At 38.9% G+C, this 23,970-nt stretch overlaps 1 protein-coding gene across 1 annotated transcript in view; it reads left to right on the forward strand.

Annotated features, from left to right (window-relative positions):
• Nucleotides 1-23,970, forward strand: part of SLC13A2 (solute carrier family 13 member 2) — a 688,970-nt gene that overhangs the window by 548,755 nt on the left and 116,245 nt on the right. The window contains exon 10 of the mRNA XM_044054394.1: nucleotides 6,395-6,532. Coding sequence (XP_043910329.1) covers nucleotides 6,395-6,532 — 138 coding nt within the window. The remainder of the gene's footprint in view (nucleotides 1-6,394; nucleotides 6,533-23,970) is intronic.

Consider the following 23,970-nt stretch of genomic DNA (forward strand, 5'->3'; position numbering starts at 1 on the left):
ATAGTTGGTTACAATTTAAAAGACAATATATAAAAGAAAAAAACAAAAAAATATCCTTGTTTTCCCACTTTTCTGAACTAGAATAGTCCAGTCTTCAGATTTTGCTGATCTCTGGGCTTTGTCTTAGTTCCTGTGCTATCCATATCCTTATTTGGATAAGAGGAAGCTTCTTTGTTCACTAGTGGGAGTGGGGAGCACTGAGCAGCCTATTTGTCCCTAGAGGAGTGGTTCCAGCCCAGCAACTTGTAGTTTATTGGCCATTTTGGGTCAATTCCTGGCTCTTTTCAACCCCCTGCTATAAAGCCCGTTTTTGCACGCTTTTGCGCGAATTTGCATGAAGTTGCTCATACAGCAGCATCGGGCAGCGCCGGTTAATCAAGTTTAAACTATTTCTGGCTCCGTAAAGTCTGCTCTTCACTTTTTCCCTTAGAACTGCTCTACTTGCAATCTAAACAGCCTATACTCTATCTGAAAAGCTCAGCACTTGCTCCTAAAGCATTTTTTATACAGGTAAAGCACTCTTAAAAGAAAAGAAAGTACTTCATTCACCTAAATTCCCTTGAGTACTCATTTCCCTATAGGTCCTTTCTGACTCAGTTACACAGCAATCTTTTCACTATTCTAGGATGTCGAAGGGTCAGTTGCTGACGTCCTCTCCTGTTCAGCTGGTGAATCTGGGAATCTTCAGGCAATGTTACAATTGCCTCATGTACACAGACAACCCTCTCCTCCTCCCAGCAAATACAAATATATGTGAGAGATGCAACTATATAGCCAAACTGGAGGCTGAGCTCTCTCAACTCAGTACTGGCAAGACCAGTCAGGAGGAGAAGGTAACCACGCACACCACAAACCCAGTCTCACATAGAACTATCACAACTGCAAACCAAACACATAAACACACAAAAACATACTCGTAGGCGCTGATTAAAAATCTGCCAAAACAACAGAGGCCTCCAAAGCAGACGCCCAAGCAACTGCCACCTCAAGACATAGCACATGCAACACATAGTTCACAAAGTCAGTGTGCTAAACAGTCACAGCCCTTAAGGCCAAACAACATGCCAGACACACTTGTAATAGGTGACTCCATAGTCAGACACACTGACGTCCCGCTCACCAGACTGAACAAGGAAAGGGTCACAGTAAGTTGCCTGTCGGGAGTTAGAATCCGCCACATAACACAAGCACTCAGGTCACTCCACAGCAAGTACAAATATGACTCAGTCATTGTACATGCTGGTGTGAACGACCTGAGACGTACTTACCTGGACTACATGAAAAGAGACATAGAGGAGCTCTCTGATTATGTAGCCCAGGCCAGTATGACCCTGACCCTGAGCAGCATCTTACCCTCACCAAGAATGATGCCACAGTACAAAGACAAAATGATCAGTTTTAACAATTGGCTTAATTACTGGTGTCATTCTAAGAGGATCCAATGTCTGTCTGCTTGGGATGACATGCTCGACAAGCCACGCTGTTTCGCAAGGGATGGCTTGCACCTGTCACCCCTGGGCTTCCGGATATTGGCCAAGGCTCTTGCCACCCCCATAGTGCCTTTTTTAGGCAAGGCTCAAATGACAAACCTACCTCCCTAGAAAACACAAGTGAAAAAAAACTAAGGGTAATGCTGCTCAATGCCAGAAGTCTAAACCTCAAGATGCACGCTCTCGAAGCCCTCCTCAGTATGGAGAACATCAATGTCTGTGCAGTGACTGAAACCTGGTTCAAGGCTCCTGATAGCACCCCAGCACTATCAGGTTTTACCTCATATCATGCTTTCCGGCCCCAAAACTTGAACCGTACCACAAAAGGAGGGGGAGTATCCATATTCATCAAAGATACCCGCACCTCCAGGTTAGTGGCAACGCACAAAGCATCGGAGACTATCCAGGTGCAACTAACCATAGGCAAAACTGCCTTACAATTTGTAGCATGCTACAGACCACCCTCTCAAACCCAGGAACTCCACACAGCCTTCCTGAAGACACTGGAGAGTATGAATGTCTCTCCAAATACCATCATATTGGGAGACTTCAACTACCCAAACATAGACTGGGAACATTACTCAAGCCCCAACACCCTAGCCCAAAGGTTCCTAGAATTCATAAACTCAAATGCGATGGAACAACTAGTCACCATTCCCACAAGAGGAGACAATATACTTGACCTGATCATCACAAACATGGGGACAAAATGCTCCACACCGGAAGTATATCCCTCATTGGTAAGATCGGACCATAAATTAATCTCACTGGAAATCCACATCCCGCCCCCACCCCCTGCACAAAAGACCACAGTGAAGAACTTCTCAAAAGCCAACTTCACACTTCTTAAGACTGAAGTGGTATCCTTCAAAGCCCCTGGGCCAGAGGAAACCACAACCCACACTGCTGAATCCTTTACAAATGCCTTCTACGGGCACCTTCAAGAATGCATGGATCATGCAATCCCAAATAAAACCAAGACCCATTCCCCCAAAGGCAAGCGCCCGGTCTGGTGGACCCCAACCATAAACAAACTTTACAACAGGAGGAGGAAGCTACTACATGACAGAGAAAAATCCCTAAAAGGGAAGGCATCTCTGATCAGTACTAGCAAAAAACTACGATCACTCATAAAATCATCCAAGGCCAACTTTGAGAGAAAAATCGCAAAAGATACAAAAGACAATCACAAGGCCTTCTTTAGCTATGTTAGAAACCTGGGTGGAAACTCCCAGATATGCTCAGAGTTAGTCCAAAATGACACAAAATACAATTAACCCACTGACATTGCCAACATTCTGGCAGACAGGTTCAGTGCAAATTCCCCCCCCCCCCAAAAGGAGAAATAACTATCCCAGCAGAGTGTAGACTCCCTAACATCTCAGATGCGCAGGTGAGAGCTGCCCTCTCTAAAGCTAAAAACACAGCATCAATGGGACCAGACGGTGTCCCAGGCTGTGTGCTACATGAACTCCAAGAGGAACTAAACCCACACATAAGGCTGCTGTTTAATCTTAGCCTTACTACAGGATACGTACCCAAAGAATGGCGTACGGCAACAGTGGTCCCACTTCACAAAGACGGTGCTTCTACGGACACTGGAAATTACCACCCCATAAGCTTGACGAGCCTGGTCTGCAAAGCTATGGAGAGGATCATTAAGGAACTCATAAACAAAGACATTGGGGACCTACAGACATTGGACCCTACCCAATTTGACATTGTCAAGGGCAGATCCTGCCTTTTGAACTTGGTCGACTTTTTTGAAACAGTCACTAAGGCCATTGATGAGGGTAAGGCAGTTCACACAGCCTACCTTGACCTTACAAAAGCCTTTGACACAATACCCACTCGGGCATCATAGACAAATTCACCAGCTTAAATGTAAACCCATATGTCACAAGATGGGTTGCAAACTGGCTCAAGGACAGAACCCACAGGGTCAGAGTTGCTGGAGCTATGTCAGACTCTAAGCCGGTCACAAGCGGTGTCCCGTAGGGCTCAGTCCTGGGACCCCTCTTGTTCGGCATTTATTTTTCCGAGGTACAGGCAAAAATAGGAGGATTGTGGCTGACAAAGTTCGCAGATGACTGCAAACTGGGCACCATAATTGATACCCCAGCGGACACAAACATCCTTCAGAGAGGCATCATAGAAATGGATAATTGGTGCCAGAGCCATGGCCTAAAGCTGAACGCCAAAAAATGTATAGTCATACCCTTTGGGAAAAACAAGGTACTCACAAATTACCACATAGGTGGTAATCCATTAAGTACAGAAGAGGTAATCAGGGACCTAGGGACCCAGGTTGACAGTAACCTCTCATTTGACACTCACATTGCCAAAGTGGTTAGGAAGACCTTCTATATTGCCCACCTTATCATGAAGGGTTTCACATCTAGATCAAGAGAGGTCATTGTGCCCCTGTACTCTTCTCTTATCAGGCCAATGATTGAGTACAATGCCCCATTTGGGATGTATCTTACCCGACACCTGCAGCAGTTGGAAAGACCCCAAAAGTTCCTCACCAAGAGGATAAAGAGTCTTAAACATATGTCATATGCTGCCCGACTGAAAAAACTCCAGCTCTATTCAGTCGCATACCGCCTACTCAGAGGTGACCTGTGCCTGACATACAAGGCCATGTCCAGTCCAGAATTAATGGACATGCTCCACCTCAGAAAATCCAAATCCATCAGAGCCACGAGAGCAAGAGACTTAAACCTCAACACAGAAATAAATAGGACATGCTGGAGGGACAGATTCATAACCCAGAGGCTCCCTACACTCTGGAACAGAGTCCCAATCCATGTTAGGCAGAGCCCCTTACTAACTCTATTCAAGAGAAATCTTGACGAGTGGATGGGAAATCATAGGTTTACCCCGGGGGTCATCTCTGTGTCACTACTAGACAGAGGCACAGTAAACTAAACCCTAAATGGGCGTAGTATTCTCATCTAAGGGGTGGTGAAAGCCACACACACTCTGGCTAGGCTTATAAATGCCCTAGGGCAGATAGCCTAGTACGAACCTATGAACCTATGAACCTATATATATATATATATATATATATATATATATAGCTAGGAGTTTGCTCGAATGAGCAAATGTCTGAATCCATAACCACCGAACACACTTTAACGAAAGCGCTTTTATCGAAAAAGCACTTTTGTTAAAGCATACGTTGTTCTCACTTGAAGAACTTCTGTGAGTGTGTATGCATGTATGTGGATTAGGTATTGTCTATAGGAAGCATCCTGCAAGTTTTCAGAAGTCCTTTTTTTAGCTCTTCACATGAAAGTTTGAGAGGGCAGGGTCATGGTTTGTGGTACTGGCACAGGGCACTGATTGAGCCAGCTATGCTTCCGGAACAATACAGTGAGTGAGATAAAGTGGTATGTAGAAGAAGCTCAAATCAAAAGATCAAAATAAAGAAGTATTCAGATGCTAACACATAAGAAGGAAAGCATCACTTTCAAAAGGGGGAGCCTGTGATGCTAAAATAGGTCATCTAGAACAAAAATGCACTCCCCTGATCTCCAGAACCATCTTATAGACATGGCATAAAGGGCATCATCACAACTATAACTGTTGGGAAAATATTTTAAGTAGGCATTGTTTTTTCTTAAACTATATAGTGAAGATTTTTCCTGACTCTTGCATTGACTATAAACATTATACACACTTTAAATAAGTTGTCCCAAACAAATATAGAGAAACATGCCTATCTTAATTATATTTGCCATGACATAATGAGAATGCTTTCTATACAGAATGTACTCCAATGTGTAACATAGTGTAACCATTTATTATCTCACATAACGAATTCATTTTATTTCAGGCTTATCCAGGAAAACAATTCTGGGGACATCTTCAAATGAATGCTACATTGGTTTACTGGTGATTATAGTAGAATGACATTTGCTTAAGAAGCAAAGAGAGAGAGAGACAGATAGATGGGAAGATGGATATTTTCTGCTCAGTTTAAAAGATTGGGTGATGTACTATGGCAGCTTTCCCAAACAGAATAGAAGATCTGTGATCATTAAATGTATTGAAAGAAATCAAAATTGGAGTTACTGGTGGGGCTGAGACTAAACTGATTCTTAACTGTACTACTACTCGGTGGCTAAGCTGCTCTGTTCAAAACTGAAGCACTGAGGATCTTGCTATTGCCTTCAAAAGTTCTGTCCCCAAAACTAGAATGGGAATATTATGACTGGCTAACTAATATTTTATTAATGGTTCATACGATTCATTACTAAAATACATTTTTCTGATTGCCTGTAATGTGAAAAATGCTTAAAAAATCCTGGACTGATTTTGAAATGCAGTAGTGTTTTATTGTTGTCACTTGCTGTCTAGATCTTGCAATAGGAAGATATCTATAAACAGCTTCTGCCCCTTTAAATTAAGGTACAATCTATTTCAATGGTGTATTGCCTGTGAATAGATAATATTTCATTGTAAAGACTGAGGTGACTGAATCTCTAATCTCTATCCCATCCTATATTATGTATATATATTTTATCATTACAGTTTGTACTCCAGACATATTGGCCCACTTCTTCCAAATAAATGAAAGACCATTTATTCATATGTGAATGCAAGCTGAATCCTTATATTCATGAATGAAATTACAGTTTGCAGTGGTCTAGATTTACTTTTATTTATTTTATGTATTCTGTAGCTTTGCTCAGCTCATTTTCATATCAGACCTTTGACACCTAAAATTTCACAGTCCATATCATAAAGTATCAGTATGTGATGCAGCACTAAAGTCCTATAATAATATTCTGGTTATGTAAAATAGTTTGCTATTGCTCATTTTTCAGATTGCTTTATCGTGTATTTTGTTTGTCTTCAGAAATTTACTTAATAAATTTCTTGTAATATTTTTGCAGGCAAGAGCAATTGAAATCCATCCACTGTATGTCATGGTGCCATGTACATTAGCATCCTCCCTAGCCTTCATGCTGCCAGTAGCTACTCCTCCAAATGCCATTGCCTTCTCCTATGGCCACCTAAAAGTCATTGATATGGTAAGACAATGCTCTGAGAAATATCCATTGATAACTTCCTAAAATATGTCTCACATAATGCTGTCTTTATTTGATGCAGTCTACTTTGAGGTCTTATGTCACTTTCAACATTCTGCTACTTTTAATCAAAGAAGAGCTGATAGCATGAGAAAGTACAGTTGTGTGAGTTGATGTAACAGTAGATGTTTGAATAGATCCCTGTTGCTCTAGTCTAAGCTATATGGCTTATATCCTACCAAGCATATCACAACTGGGCAGCATCCAAAGTTTTAGGGCACCTTCCACATGCCCTAACTGCTCAACTGCTTGAGAAGGGCAGTATAAAGTCAGTGGTTAGGGCATCAAACTTTTAGAGCTTTCTTGCATCAGAATACAGGAAGCTAGAACCCTGTCTTTTAGATAGATGGTAGGAAAAAAAAATATCCACACCATGCCAAAAATGTAACACAAAAAGGGGGATTGAAGGAACTGTACCGTGTTCATCATTAGATCACTGCTGCAGTAGCCTAAGCTGTATCGGTAGATTACCAGAGTTTAGAGAGAACAGGATGTGGAAGAAGGGAGTCCAGGAGCCCCTTGAGAATAGTCCTAGAAAATCTGACATGCATCTGGAAAAATAATCTAATTTGCAATATTTTGTAAAAGTATGTACAGTGGACCAAAGTGTTGTCTCTAGAATACTTCTAGTGTCCACTCATTTCCAAAAAGCCACAGAAGAAACAAAATCTTGGTAGGGTTCTGGTTGCAACTCTGACACCAACTAGAAAATCTTTTCCACTTATCTCTATATAATTTTCTAGTAGTAGGTTTCTTACCCTCCTTTAAAAGCTGTTGTATGTCCTCAGAAAAACTGTGCCTAAAAGGTATTAAAACTCTATCATCCAGGCAACCAATTGAAGACATTGAAAGTTGGGGTATATCAAGCAACCCCTGTCTTATGTAAGTCCATTATCTGAGGAAACGTGGTAATTCCTCTTGGCTATTTTCAATTTCCTCCTAATCCCTTTGCCATTTTCAAAAGAAGGGAGAACCACTGCTGCCTGGGCCAGAATGGAAAACTACAGTTTTCTTTGGTGAGACTTTTTGAATCTTACCCTGGTTGAATGGTAGAAAGATGTATAGGAATATTCCTGACCATGGGAATGAGAAGATATCTGTCTTTCAGACCTGCTTGCAAAGAAGCCTGGAATAGGACTTATTTAACTATTTGTTGTTAGTAAGGGGCAACAAATATATTTCAGGAGTTCCCCACAGCTGAATCAATTCCTGGAAGACACCTGGGTTCAATTTCCATTCAAGAAGGCCTGTCCTGGTCTTCCTCAGCTTGTCTGCAATAATGTGTTGCACTGATAGAATGTAGGTAGCCTAAAGGGATGGCTTGTGATGACTTGCTAGGTCATATGCTATCAGAGCTAGTCTCCAAAGGGGGTATGATCTGGTTCCCCACTGTTTGTTATGTAACACATCACTGTTGTATTGTCTGTTATTACTAACACAGGGCATGGAGTCCAAAGCTGGTTTAGACATTTGAAAGTATTTATTATTGCCATTGTTCCTTTGACATATATGTGTTTTACTCTGTCTTGCATGTTCCACATACCCTGAACATTAACCAACTTTGAAACAGCAAGCAAAGTCTGAGGCATCTACAAACTAAGTAGCAGTTGGAATGCCAAAGGAAGACCTGAGTTGAAAGATAACTGGTCCACCCACCATAATAACTCCCTTTTGAGAAAAGTCTGGGTCCAAAAAGATTTGAGGAACGACTGAACTTTTCTCATACAAAGTTTGGCCAGAGCAATCATGAGAATTGTAGAGGCCATCAAACTATTTTTAACCAACAGAGGTACATTTTATTGAGGGGCATGGCATGAAATACTATGGTGGCAGACAGAAAATATATTATCAATGTCCACTACACTACACTATACTGGAAACGGTGCTAGTTGTTTAATAGTAATTGTTAAGATAAGCAATAATTCCATAGCCAAGTGATTTACAAACTATTGTACAGCATTATGTGAAACATTAGACAATGATAAAGAAAACTATACTGATATGTGTACTGTAAGCTGCACATCTTGAGAGATATTTAATGTTCTATATATTGCTGTTTATACAATTAAGCATAATTTTCATATTTTATCATTATCTTAATAAATAAACACTGAGAAGGAAATCTTGCTGTCATGTGGAAGCTCATGTCTGTCTAACAAAACTGTTCTGACAATACATTTATTTATTTATTTTATTTTACATTTGTTGACCGGGAGAGTCCAACTGGATTACAAGTCCATTTTCAGTGGAAGCCCGGGGAGAAAAGCTCCAAGAGAACAATTTTTTTACAAAACATAGTAAGGACAGACTTTTGACATGCAATTTCCATAGAAGAGACTTTGACATACATATTACCTAACAGATAGGATACATTCATTCTCTTCAATATAATATTAAATTTTAGAAGATATTCCTAAGTTTAGGATTCTTGTGATAGATTTACTATCAGAGTAAAAGCAGAGACGTAGAATAAGGCTCCGAGAGAGCAGGTGATGCTCACTATAGTTGAGATGGATAACAAATTGATTCACTATATGTCTTCGCCTGGTTTTAGTTGAGAAGGATAACAAATTGATTTACCATATGTCTTCTCCTGGTTTTAGTTGCTTATGGAGAGCTCAACATTGCTGGGGTAGTTTTCCCTAACTCCTGGAGAGATGGGATTATCAGTAGATTATGCCTAGGTTATACAAGATTCCAACATAAAACAACTGGTCTGTGAAAATGTTAAAGAAAGATATTATTTGGGGTTTGTGTGCATTATAATATATTATTCTATTGGTGTAAAGAGTGAGATACTCTGTCATCAATGTAAAAAAGATGTTTTACTAATAACAGTGCTTCTTGTGCCTTCTGAACAGCTTTTACTGTTCACAAAATATTCACATTTGCTTGTCTTACACTTTTTAACTTGATTTTTCCAAAAATGCTGTGTAATGTAAAGATGTGTGTAGGTCGCTAGAGATTAAACATCCCATAGTACAAAAGTGTTATTGTGTTAATGGAAAATGAAAGGTCTTGCAATTGATAATTTCACTTACTATTCAAAAGTCACATCCATATCTGTGGTGCTGTGCTACCATTCAAACACACTGCCAGACTAGAAGGGCAACCCAGGAATAGAGACTGAAAGTGCAGATATGGTGATTTATATGTACTATGTCTGAGACAACTGTATCTTGGAATATTTTCCCTTTTTTCCAAGTTATGGCAATCTCAGAGTTAGCATATATAAGTAGCAGAGGTGTGAGGGGTACAGACCCCCCAACATTAAAGGGTACAAGGGACTTGCCTCTCCACAAAAAACAAATTTAAAGGAGAACAGTGGTTATTGATGTTCTCTGTTATCCTTTAGTTTCACTGTTTTCTTTATAATTCCAGGGCCCACAATTATGGGTTTTGGAATTCAAACAGTGAGCCAACAAAACACCTTTCAAAACACTATAAAAGTTATGTAGTGCATGGAGAGTGGTGAATACATTCCAATATCTGGAAAAAGACAAATCATTTAAGTGCTACTGTAGTGCAAGACCTAATCTTAACATATGGTAAGCACCCCTTGTTTCACTTGTAAATATCAGGTCTAACTCTAGGACAGTCAAATCTGCTGGTACTGACCAGCAAACAACAGTGGTAGAATAAAAAGATAGATTTATTTCTTCTTGTTGTCTGTGCCGCTAATGTGTCCCAGATTTACAAACTTAGAAAGTTGTAGTCCTCACTGAGTTGCCTTAAAACAACAAATTTTATGAGGAATAGACAGAACATATTAGGGAAAATGTGAACATTGTGTGACTATCTGGACAGCTGAGAGGCAGTGAAGGTGACTGCAAACATAAGAGAATGGGTTACACTGTCTATATGACAGCGCTCACTAAGTGCTTTACAACTTTGAAAGCTAGCAAAACATTTTTTTCTGCAACTAGTAGAAAATAAAGCTCCTTGCACTAAAGAGAATTATGATTGCCCTTGAGGTGAATTATTTAGCATCCATGTTTCAAACATATAATAAGTAGGTTATGATCAACAATCAACTCATAATCCTCTATGTAGAGTTTTCTGACTGTGCTGAAGGGGGTGACAGATGCAACTGGGAACAGGAGGAACATAGCAAATGGCTACTCTTTTCAAATACAAAACAGCTGTCATCAGTTTTAACTCACTTTACTTTCCACATAAGAAGAGTAGGTCTGGCAGCATAGCTCTGTAGCATGCAAGGGATGAAACCCTACTATAAACAAGACAACCCAAGTTTGATCAGTGACTCAACTGCTGGAAATAGGAGAAGGTGGGAGTGAGCAACTTATACATGCTCACTAATCCTGGGCAGATTGAATTCAAGGTCCCAATCATCCAATTTGCTCTTTCAAGAAGAGGGTTACATGATACCAATGGTTGTAGAACCAAGTGACTAGGTTTGGTGGGGGGGGCATTTGCATGTCAGGGGGAATCTGCAAGATGTCCCCATGGTAACATGGGTGCCCGCCTTATTCACTAAGTGTGGGGTTTGGGCCATAAAAGTAGAAACATCCCTCATGGCTGCCTCTGTGGCAGCCATGCCACAAATTGCTCATACTCCATTGATGGGGAAAGAATGGGCAGTGGCAGAGGCTTGATGGTCATCATGCATTTGGGCCAGACAAAGATGCAGGAAAAAAGGCCTGGCAGTACTGGTTTCCTCTGTAGTTCTTTCTGACCCCCCCCCCCCAATCCTATCCTTCTCTCTAAATATTGATCTCCATCCCATATCAACCCATTAATTCCTTTTGATTCCTAATACTGAAGAATACTAGGCAAGGGAGTCAACAGCCAGGCATTTAGTCATGCAGCAAGGACTTGGCACATTTTTTTCTAGTACATAATAACTACACCCATAGACTGGCAGACTCAGTGCAATGACTACAACGCTAGACCTGACATGGATGTATACACATTTATGTGTCTAGTTAGAGTGTGATACATTCAGTGGTTGGCTTGGACCTGATGTTTTGTTTATTGTACTTGGAGTACACATCTGCATATATCCCACAGATGCCACTTCTGTAGGGAGATTGGATCCAAATCCTCCCCTAGAATGGGATAGTCATGTCAGTCACTCATTTTCATTCCTGCCCAGCTGGAATCTTCCACCTCTCATGTTGCTAATCAATCCTGGGCTGTCTTGTCTGAGGTATAGTCGTTGCTTTTTACCCTGTGTCATGAAATCAGCTTACACACCATGATATTTCACTCTAGTACTTTTAATTGTGATTGTTAGCGTATTATGATTTAAAATGTAAGTACTAATTCTGCCTTTTTTTAATAACAGATATAAAGTTTGATGCCAACACAGAATGCAATGTATATGGTGATGCCTATAAATAAATACATTTTGTGTATGTACTACTACATTTTATTAATACCATTTGTAATTTTTATAATTTTCTGCCAAAATTGTAACAGACTATCCAAGATTCATCAGCATGCTCATTCTCTGTCACCAATGGAAAAAGCTGCTCACAACATAAGCACCAACTTGTATTGGCCCATGGGGTTATGACCCCAGTAATATCTGACAGTCCCACAATAGTCTCACAAGTAATATTGCCTATTCTAGTTTTCATTTGCCAGCATGGATAAAGCTGTAAATTGTTATATAACCTATGTACGTTATTTGCAAATAAATGCATAATTGACAAAATGCAAACAGTGAGGTGAAATAATTATGATGAAAACAGAGAAAAAAATGTAGTAGTAGAATGAAATAATCTAAGGTGATTTATTAAAGCAGAGACACTGAATTTGATCTAAGTAGTGTCTTTTAATGCCCATTTAAAAGTGGAGATAGTAGGAGAGTTATAGATGCTATGATGAATACAACCCCATAAGAAAGAAGTTAGTGCATGGAAATCGTGTTCAGCATACCTTAGAGTAAATGGAACTCTGTAGAGAAACAGAGTTGTTAACAGGATTATAAAGCGAGTACTGGTTGATCTGGGGTGAGAGAAGATGAACCAATGGAGGCAAAAAACAAGGAAAACTAGTTTCTAAATGGTTGTGGCTAAAAGAAGAGAGGAACTAATATTAATTAAAAGTGGATTTGTGGAAAGGAGTCAGTAAACTTCCATAAAAGATTGCACTTTTTAGAGGTATCTAACGCAAATCATGGAAGACAATATTCTAGTTTAGGGATAAGAATGATTTATGTCAATGCAAAGCTGGTGTCAGATGAAAGGAGATGCGTAATTCTGTAGGCTTGCTTAAACTGTGGGAGAACATTACAGGTAATAAATACAGTGTGAACATTAAAAGTTAAACTGGGGTCATGAACAGTGTCTTGGTATTTATATGTGGATATTGCTTAATGGGTTTATTCACAGGGTTGTTAATGTTTAATGGAGGGCATTTATTTATCCTTTGAGGGTGGTGAATACAAGAGAATTTGTTTTTGATTTATTTACAGTCTTGCTGCACTTGGAAACCAGTGGAAAACTTTACCAATCTTCCTGAATATTGCTCTGTGATGTGGTGAAATTATTAGCAGTTGATTAAAAGCAAGGTATCGGCATAGAGTTGTATTCATTCTGTAAATGTCTTCTAAAATAGAACTAGCAAATTATGAAAATAAAATAGGTTCAAGAACTGTGCCTTGGAGTGCACAAAATTTACCACAGAGGAAAGATCATTAGCAAATTTGGCCTGAAATGGTCTGTTGTGGAGATAGTTTCTTTGTCAAGTTAAGCATTCTGAGCAAACGTTTAGTTGAGATTATTGCTGAATAAGATCACGATCTACAGAAAAGACTTGCTTAGGTCCACAAATACTGCATGAGTTAGAAGAATGTTGCCAAAACTGGAAAAGGTAATTATGGTAGCTAGAAACAGAGAGCTGTGTAAGTGTTGTAGCAGGGGAGAAATGCTGCCTAGGGGAAGAATAAATCTGTCTTGGATGAACTATAACATCTTCTTATAGAAAACATTTTCTAATACATCAGTGTCAGGATAAAGTTTACTAGTGTAATTAAACTAGTCGGGCTGTTTAGGGTTAAGAGATTTAGGAAGACTAGGGATTATAGTGGCATTTTTTCATTCTGTGAGAATAATACATGTAGTAACAAGCATTTTAAATATGAAGTCTAAAACATCAGAGGTCACAACTATGTTTAGCAGATTTCATGAGGAAACAAGGATGGAAAAGATTAACTGTTGAAGAAGTTCCGAAAGGCAAATTGATTAATAGTTTGTAACCCTCATTTGCAGAGCTGTGGCTAAACTCAAAAGGGAGATAGGGTAGTTCAGAGTTAGACAAACTATTCTCAGAGCTAGATGTGAATGGAATGTAGAATTAAGTGGGTGAGAAGCAGGTATGAAGATTAAGAAGTACAGAAAAGGAAAAATATTACTGCATGCATTTCAGTTTTAATACACTTTCATAAGCAAAATAAAACCCATAATATTCTTTAGTATTTATCTGTTTATTTGCCTACTGTCTAATATTACAAAAGTGCTGACAGGATTAAAAGAGTATGAAATTTGTTCTGATTAGAAAGTTTTAGCATAAAATTCATAACTTGTGATTAATATGGAATGTCATAAACAAGGAGTCAGGAAATCTTAGCAAAACTAATGCTGTAGAGTTCATTTTAATTGGTCACTGGTTAGTTCTATGATTGTTACAACAATGCTGCTTTTAATGAAAACAAGGTGTAAAGAATAATGATTTCTGTAGTTTGAGGAGACAAGACCTTGATTTCATGGTCTCCCATGTACTTGTTTCTCTGTGCAATAAAGGAAATTATTATTCTTTGCTAAACTGTCTCAAGTGAAGGATATTTGGTACCATAACAGTCTGGTGCCATGACTCAGATTTCCAAACAGTTTTGTGTGCTCCTGCATTAAAAATTGCCACTGGGCCCAAAAGGCAGACAAGATTTCTCCTGCAGGAGAAGGGACAGATTGTAACTCTTCTACTGATTCTAATATACCTTCCAAACATATGCATCCCTTGTAAAAAGTACCAAACCCTGCAGCGGCTAGAGATAGTGAGGTGGAACCTGCTATAAGAGTAGTATATCCATGGACCGTAGGTGGATTTTCAGACCATTGGAGATTCTCACTCCCCTTATTTGAGCACACTCAGCAAAATATGCAAAAATTGGACATGTACAGTTACAAAAGCCTACCAACGAAGACCTGAGAGTATTAAAAACCTACACATTTCTGATATTTTTACAAAAATATGGGATAGACCTAACATAGGTGTCAACATTCCATAGCATACAACTGATGGATTTCTAGCTGCTAAAAATAACCTTTTAAAAGCCATTACCACAGCATCTCCCCCTAACCGTAGTTGGGCAAGAATAAAAGCCATTGTTAAACAAACTAAATCTATTGATGTGCATTTACAGTGTGTGATAAATGCATTTAAAGCCTTCTCTAGATCTAGAGTCTACAAAATGTGCGTCAGCCAGCAGGTTGTCAGCAGCTTTTGTAAAAGGCTTGTTATCACCAATACAAGAACAGATTAAAAAGGGTTAGAAAAAGTTAGTTTATATTCAGCTCCAGCAGTTTAGTACCAACTCCTGAGGGTGGAAAAGGGGAACAAGAAACTGTGGGAAAAGAGGTAAATTCCAATTCATTCAGTAATTCCCAGGACAGTACCAGCAAGATTATCCTCCTAACTCATTACCATTACCACAAGGTGCATCATATTTAAATGCTTGTTTCAATTGTGGTCAAACTAGGGACTGGCAAAATGAATATCAATTAGATGGACAACAAGTAAATTTGCCACAACAACATAAAAGAAACTGACCTGTATGAAATATTACTTGGCAGCCACCTGTGTGGCAGCAAACTTCCTAGGACAGCCATGCAGAGGAACCACAGTTATTTACCTTGGCACTGATTGTTCAAGATTTTCCTTTTATCAATGTTACAGTGCAAAATACATTTATCCCATTTCTTGAGAATATAGGCGCTACTAGATCTATAATTAATTCGGCAAGTGCCAAGCACTTTCCACTTTCTAAACACACAATTCAGGGTGTAGGTGTATCCACAGTTCCTTTAGATTACTCAGAAACTAAACCTGTTACTATTAAAAATTTTCCACTCAAAGATCAGCATGCTTTTACTGTAAAGAATCAACTTCTTTAAACTTGTTAGGTAGAAATGTACTATACAAAATTAAATGTACTGTTTATTGCACACCTAAGGGTGTATTTTTAGATGTTTCTAATAATTTTTTAGGATTTTATTCAAACTCTATCTGTTCAAATGAAGATGCCCTTTTTGCTTTTAAACAGCACAGCAAAATACAAAAAATGCTGGTATGGAGGAATTAAATGTTATCCCTCCTCAGCTCTGCACTACTCAAGACAATGAGGTAGGACTCATAAATGATGCAAAAACCTTTTTCATATAACATTAAAACTTTGTCAGCAACTGCAAATGGTAGTTCAGTATCCTTTGTTGATAGAAATCGAAAATTGAAGTCAAACTTGTTATCTGTGCCTTGTTACAACAAGGTATCATTATCCTGACTCGCAGTCCTTACAATACTCATATATTTCCCCCACCAAGACAACTCGACAGATACGGCACTTATCCATCTAGTGACTTATCCCCCTGCTTCTACTGTAAATACATGACAGGCACGGACTGCTTTTACTGCCCCAACAACAAAAAAACAATAACCACAAGAGCATTCGGAGGCTGCAACACAGAAGGTGTGGTCTACAGAGCAAACTGCTGCAAATGTCAAGCCTTCTACGTGGGCAAGACCATCAATGCCCTCAAAACCAGGATTGCCAAACACCTATACGGCATCAGGCACAAGATACCGACAAATAAACTAGCAACACACGCAACAAAAAAAACAGGACATGAAAGATTTAAGTTCCTGATACTCGAACAGCTGGAGAAGATCCCTTTCAATGGGGACTTCAATTCAAGATTAGAGAAAAAAGAACTTATCTGGCAGATACAACTTGAAGCAAGGCACCCTCCGGGTCTCAACTACATGGAGACCATCACCACAGTCCTGAACCTCAGGGCACTTAACCATGCTAACTACAACTAATCGGCTCCTAGTAAGATATGCTATATATTTCGCTCACTGTTTTCTCACTGGTATAAGGCATAATGTATTCATTTTTTGAACATTAATTGTTTATAAGCAGAACTAAAATTACGGTAAGTTAATGTATCAGCCCTCACAAAAGTTACAATTGTTAGCTCAACTTTTAATTATTTTTAATTTAAAAGGTAAAATTTCAATATCAAACTACAGTTAACTTTTTACTACCTAATGTACGCTCTCCCTGATGAAGGAGCGGCAGACAGGCTACCTTCCTATCTGCCTCGAAAGCGCCGGATATCTCAGAATCTTTCTCAGAACCAAGCTTGCTTCCATTGTTTTACAGATGGTAGTGGCAAGTCTAAATTTAGAACTATAGTCAGTAACCCCAGAGGTTTACAGTTCAATTTTAATTTTTAATTTAATTTTAAATTTAATTTTTTATTTTTATTTTTATTTTTTATTTTTTATTATTTTTTTATTTTTTGGTTACATTTACATTTAAATTTAAGTTTTAGTACAGTTTTTTTCAAACATAGGTATAATCGTGACAAAGCAAAAGGCTCCAACGCATTGCTAGAGGTTAGGAATGGCACATATGAACAAGTAGCTGGTTAATAAAAAGGAACTAAATAAGAGGAATGAGATGCTTCCAACCAGGTCCGTCTTCACCTTGTAGGCCTACTAAGGCCACACCCCCAACTAGTCACTTCTCATTGGACATCTCTCAACCACGCCCCCTTCACAGGAGCATAAAAGCAGCACAGCAACAGCTATCAGGTCATTCTGACCAGCGCTTGGGGAGCGTACAAATAGTCCTTTTTAGGACTCACACATAGCAAAAGAACCGAAGATCTGTTCAACAAGAAGGACAACGGAGATCGACACCACCACGGAACACCGAAGGACACAACAGCAGCAGCTCTTCCCAGAGCCCATTGTGTCCATACACAAAACAGCTCTTTTCAGACCTCACGTGGATCTGCACCTTACACCAAACAGCTCTTCTCAGAGCTCACAGTACACCAAACAGCTCTTCTCAGAGCTCACAGAGATCTGCAAAAGCTCTGGTAAGAGCAACCAGAGACACATTGAAGAATAAAACAAAAATGTTCTTATTAGAGCTACCACCAACACCTGAACGGGCATTCAAAACACAAATCGGCCCTTCACAGAGCTCACAGAAATCTGTATCAGCTTCGGTAAGACCAGCCGGAGGCACAGACACAGCTTCGGTGAACCAAACAAAACAGTTCTTTTTAGAACTACCGCATCTGCCCGAAAGGGCATTTTAAACACAAAACAGCTCTTCTCAGAGCTCAAAGAGATCTGTAACAGCTCTATATAGAGCTCCAGCTGCCCACAGGGCTAAAACAGCTCTTTTTAGAGCTAGCTCCACCACCGACTACACGTAGAAATCTGTTCACCGTTTAGGATCAAGAGTGAAAGGCTTTGTAAAGATCTCCGTTGCTTATTTTAAAACTGCCTCGCTATGTTAAACCCATTTAACATAGCGAGACAGTGTTTTAAAAGTAGAGTTATACTAATGGAAAAAAGTCCGGGCGATCGGACCTTTTTCCATTAGTATAACTCGATTTACAATGTGCACACTGGCCAGTCAGCGTGCATGTTTTGGGGGGGTCATGGTATAATAAGCAGCATTAACCGAGGACTTTTTTAATTTCCAAACCTTTTCTCTGTTCTGGAGCTTACGTAGGTGTAAACCAATGGTAATTTGCCTCCCAAATACTTGAATGCTATAAGAGGTTATAGGGATTCCTAAACAGGGAAAGAAGAGAACAGAAATCCAGATATAGGATTAGAGAGTATAGAAGGACATGGTTTAAATTTTTGAAGGCCAAGAATAAGAGACTGAGCTTTTGTTAGAATGAAATTGTTGGCAATGGACAGTACAGGTGGTTGAGATTTAGATATTTAAAATGCCAGAATGAGATAAAAGGTGTGTGGTTAGAGCTAGTAAATTAGAATTTGTGTGGAGCAGCACTTATGAAGTGAGTTAGTGAGAAGGATGTATTTTGGAGGAAGAAGACTGGGATATGTGGGTTCAGAAATTAATTGTGTAAAACTGAATATGCATATACTTAGTTTTGTAGGCTCATACGTATATACTAGGCTAACAACCAGCAAGGCATTTATCTGCATAGTAGCACAAGCCAACCCAATTGTGTCCCTGTGAATCATGGGTGTTTCATTAGGAGGGGGTATGTTAGGAAGTTTATCTAAGATTATTATGTTAAGGTCCTAAATAGTCCAGGTTAAAGTCACACTTAAGAATAAATTATTTTTATGGATCCATGGATAAAACTTTTCCAGATTGTGATGAAGTATGACAACTGAAGCAGGAGCTGGGATGTATACAAAAGTCACGTAAATGTCATTTAAATTGCTTAATGTGAAGTTCCAGTTTTCTAAATAACTGTATATAAAATTGCAAGCTGTCATGTAAAAGCTCTTGCATACTACTTTGGGTTTCTTAACATACCTTTCTTCCAATTTAACTTTAAAATTGATAGATAAATAGAGTTGCACAATGGTGCACAAACTAATAGATCTAACACTTCCATTTACTCTGATGCTAAGGTTATATCCAGTACATTATCTAATTTAATAAGAGTTTTAATGCGCTGAATTAATGCCATCTGGAAGAAATTAGTCAGTTTGATGTTATCTGTTTTACTCATACTGTCATAACATTCCAAACAATGCCAGTTGCATTCCTATCTCCACTCAACACTACTTTTATATATCCTATCAGTTCCTTAACAAATATATCCATATCTTTCATCTTCTATGATAAGGGTCTTGAAAATCTGTAATTTGAATTTCTGTCCCTTTCTCCACAAAACAAACTGAAATAACTTCTGCTATTTCACTATTAAACTCTATTATTAACCTGAGTCTGTCTTTCACATATACTGATACACCACCTCCCCCTAGAGTTGGGGCTGTAGTTACAGTTCCCCACATATCCTCTGATTTCTGTTGTTTTGGCTGTTTCACTAAACCATATCTCTGTAACAATTCCTACATCCACATCTCCTGAATGAAACAAAATTCAAAATGTTTCCACCTTATTATACAAACTTCATGCATTGCATAAGTACATTTGCAAATACTCATTGTTTTTACTTGTAATTCACATATCGTGTGCTAAGAGTTTTACCTGTAAAACATTTTATTCATTTTCTCAGTTTGTGACTCAGAATCTTATTTGCTTTTGGTTTTGTATTCCAGTATCTTAATATTTATTTTACTAACTGAGTGCATACTGTATAGCTATGTTGTTATTATTTTTGTCCCAGGCCATGGCTGAAAACAGTCCCTGGTTAGCAAAGTGAACAAATAAATAAATACATATTTAAAATTGCTTGAGTATCTTGGTACTGCACATGCCTTTCACAAATTGTTTTGCAATTTACTTATTTTTTTTTTTTAACTTTCATATATTTTATTTATAACACACAACTTTACAGAACACAACAAAAATAAAGAATTAAATAACAAAATACAGTTATAGATCACAAATCTTATTTAAAATAACATTATTGTACTTTACCCTGTACCAGGGGGAACCAGACTGATGGACCTTATAACCTTTTTTGTTTGTTTGATATCTTTATCGTGTTTAATTTATTGTTAACTATTCTTTGCACTGAAAAGCATTCTACTCTTTAAGAACCCTCTTTCATGCTGTATTCTTGTCTGACTCACATTTGTGCTCCCCTACCTTCATCTGGTGGCATTTTACCTTCTTCACCTTTGTGTGCCCCACTCTCTCCATGATTTCCACTTCTCAAAAAAAGCACGCTTTTGCTTTGAGCTTAACCTGAATCCTTCCCCTTTCATAACCTCTCAAAGGATATTTCTGACCATCTGCATCACCAGTTTGATATTTTACTTCCATTTTTTCATTACAGCATTTTTTGCTACTGTCACAATCAAAAAAGTACACTTGTGTAAAGAAACTTACCATAACAATGGATGTTAGAATGACCACTGCTGCACTAACCTTAGCTATATGGGTTATATTCTGCCAAGGATGTAACAGCCAGACAGCTTCCAAAGCTTCAAGGCATCTTCCATGCTTCTAAACCATTAATCAGATTGCGCTGAGCTGATAAAAAAGACAATTTTAGGCACCAAGCTCTTCAATGCTTTCATGTCAACAGAAACAAGGAGACTGAGAATGAGAGGGCAATGTTAGGAACAACAAAAAATAAGTGCCCACACCTTGTCATAAACAACACACCAAAAAACAAGAGAGATGGAGGGCATTCATTTGAATATCTATTGTTATGCTAAGATTACTTACTGAAATATACTATTATTATCATTTGGATCATGGCTGCAGTAGCCTTAGCTATATGGGTAGATTACCCTAGCTTACATTTCAGAGGTGGAAGGTTAAGGGTCCAAGCGCACCTGGAGAATGATCCCAGCAAAGCCTGATCCAGACTGAAAGATGGAATCATGTGCATAATGCCTTATAGATGTACATATAGAGGACCAAGTCGCTGCTTGTAGAATCATTCTAGACTCCAACCCTTTCCAAAAAGCCATAGATGAAGCCATACCCCTGGTAGAGTGGGCCTTGAGCCTGTCTAGAATAGTTTTGTTGTTATAAATATAATAAAAGGAAACAGCCTACAACAATAATTTGGGAAGTTTATTTTGACACAAGTTGTCCCTTCTTCTTATCTTCACAAAAAAATGAAAACTGATCTGAAGATCTGAAAGATTTAGTTCTGTCAGGATCAGGCCTGAGTTGTCTGAGGGTATCCAAGTATTCTTTCTCCATCATGTTTAGGTTCAGAGAAGAAAATGGGGAGATGGTTAGTTTGATTTAAAGTAAACTCAGATACCACTTTAGATATAAATGAATAAAGAGTTCTCAAGGAATCTCTGTCTCTGTGGTAAATGAGATAATGGTTGACCTACCATAAGAGATTATAACTCAGATACTCTTATTGCAGTAGTCAGAGCAATCAGTAAATCAATTTTTCATGTTAAGAAACTCATGTCAGCCAGAAGGACACTGGTTTCCTTGGAGAGCTCTTGTGCAAAACCGCTTTCAAAAACATTTTGTCATAAGAATGCACTGAAAGAGGAGGATCTATGGGCACGCATGCTGAAGTGGGTGATAAATGAACCTTGAAGAAAGGCCATAGGATAGTAACTCACACAAATATTGTAAAAACAGAGAAACATTAGCCTTGAATGGGTGCTGGTTATGTTGTTGGCACCAAGTAGAAAACCTTTACAAATTGCTAATATATGATTTTTGAGTAGCAGACTTTCTTGCCTCCATCAGTACCTGCGGAATATCCTCAGTAAATAGGTGATTAAGGGGAATTAAGCAGTCAGATGAAGTTGATTGGGTTGAGATGTTTCAAGCCTCCTTGATCTTGTGTAAGCAGATCCACTCTGTGAGGGAACCTGTGGTAGCTGCCCCTGGCCATTTCCACAAGAAGGGAGAACCACTGCTGATGAAGCAGAAGGATGACACCACAATGATCTTGGATATTCCTTCCAAATCTTCAGATGAACTCTCAATATCAGTGGAAAGGGTGGAAAAGCATACAGGATTATTCCTATCCAAGGAACAGAAAAAATACCTCTCTTCCAGGCCTTCTTGTGTGTAGCTCTAGAGCAGAATCTTGCTAGATTTTTGTTCAGAGATGAGGCAAACAGGTCTACTTGAGGAACTCCCCACAGATGAATAAAATGTTAGAAGACCCTCTCAGCTAGTCTCCATTTGTGTGCATCTGCCCTTGTCCTTTTCAGGTTGCCTGCCACACAGTTTTGCTCTGACAGAATGTAGGATTTCTGTAGAGTAAGATTGTGCTGTGAAGCTAACATAGCTAGTCTGATTGCTGATGTACCACATGACTACAGTATTGTCTGTAACAACTGGAAGAGGTCCATGGAATCAAGGATTATTCAGAGAGTTGAATGCCTTGATTTTGGCAAGCATTTCTATTACATTTATGTGCTTGTATCTGTTCTTGGTGTCCTATAGACCTTGAACTTTTATCCCTCCTGAAACTGCTCCCCAAGCAAAGTCCAAGGCATCTATGGTGACTGACTGCTTTGCAGCACAGAGGGGTTTAGAGAAATATGCTGTCTCCACCAAATGATTTCTCTTCTGACAAACCTCAGCACTGGGATTTAAAAAGACAAAGTATGTTGGTACCTGAACCAAAGTGGAGTCTTGTCGGGGGTATCATGAGAATTGTAGATGCCTTGAGACCCAATATCCTGAAGTATTCCCTTGTAATGTCTGACGTCTGAGTGGAAAACCTTAGAAATAAATCTATATAGATCTATTTTCCTGTGCAAGAAAAACTCTTTGAACTGAGGTGTCTAGCTGACACTCCAGGAACACAATCTTGTGTGAAGATGTGAAAAAAGACTTTTGAATGTTCTCTTGGAATCCCAGCTTGTGTATGAGATCTCTCTAACCACAAGTGAGAGATTCCTGACACTTTGCAAAAGACTCTGCAAAGATAAGCAAAGATAAATATGGAAGAATGTCAATACCCTGTAGCCTGTAATGAGCGATAACTAGAGCTAGACACTTTGTGAATACTTTTGGAGCAGAGGGTAGTCCACAGGATAATGCAGAGAACTGATAATGTGATCCAGACACACAAAACTTTAAGAAATGCTTGAAGTCTAGATGACTAGGGATGGGTCGATAAACATTTTTTAAATCTAATCTTACCAGGATACTTAAGGGAGGAAGAATGGGTAACAGGTTGTGAAGTGACAGCATTTTGAATTTTGGCACTGTCACAAACAGGTTTAGGAAAGAACAACTCCCTAAGCATCTTTTTCTTTGGCACTAAAAACCATCTTTGAATAAAAACCCTTTCAAACGTGGGAAGGAGGAACTGTTTCTTTCACTCCCTGAGATAGTATGTGTTCAAGAACAGGAGAAAAATAGAGGAGTCTAGTACATTGGTTGAGAAATTGCCCCATGGAAAGGAGGAATTATCTCCCTCTGCCATCTGTAACCTTGATGGATGATCTTCAGAACCCATTTATCTCTGTTACCAAAGAGCAAACTGGAGATTCAGACTTTCTGGAAGGGAAAGGGATTGCAAGGGGTGGAAGGCAGGGTCCTTTAAGGAGTATTCTGATTGTTGGATTGTCCTTGTTTTTTTTTTTTTTTTTTAGGGGGGGGGATAACCTGAATTTTTTTTGGAACACCCAAACCTCTTCAAATAGTGCCAGTGGCTATAGCTTTGGAAGAAGTATTAACTGAATCATACACACACACTTTAAACAATGAGTAG

Source organism: Protopterus annectens, chromosome 13.part0, assembly GCF_019279795.1.
Source record: "Protopterus annectens isolate FY-2018-M chromosome 13.part0, PAN1.0, whole genome shotgun sequence".
Taxonomy (NCBI): Eukaryota; Metazoa; Chordata; order Ceratodontiformes; family Protopteridae; genus Protopterus; species Protopterus annectens.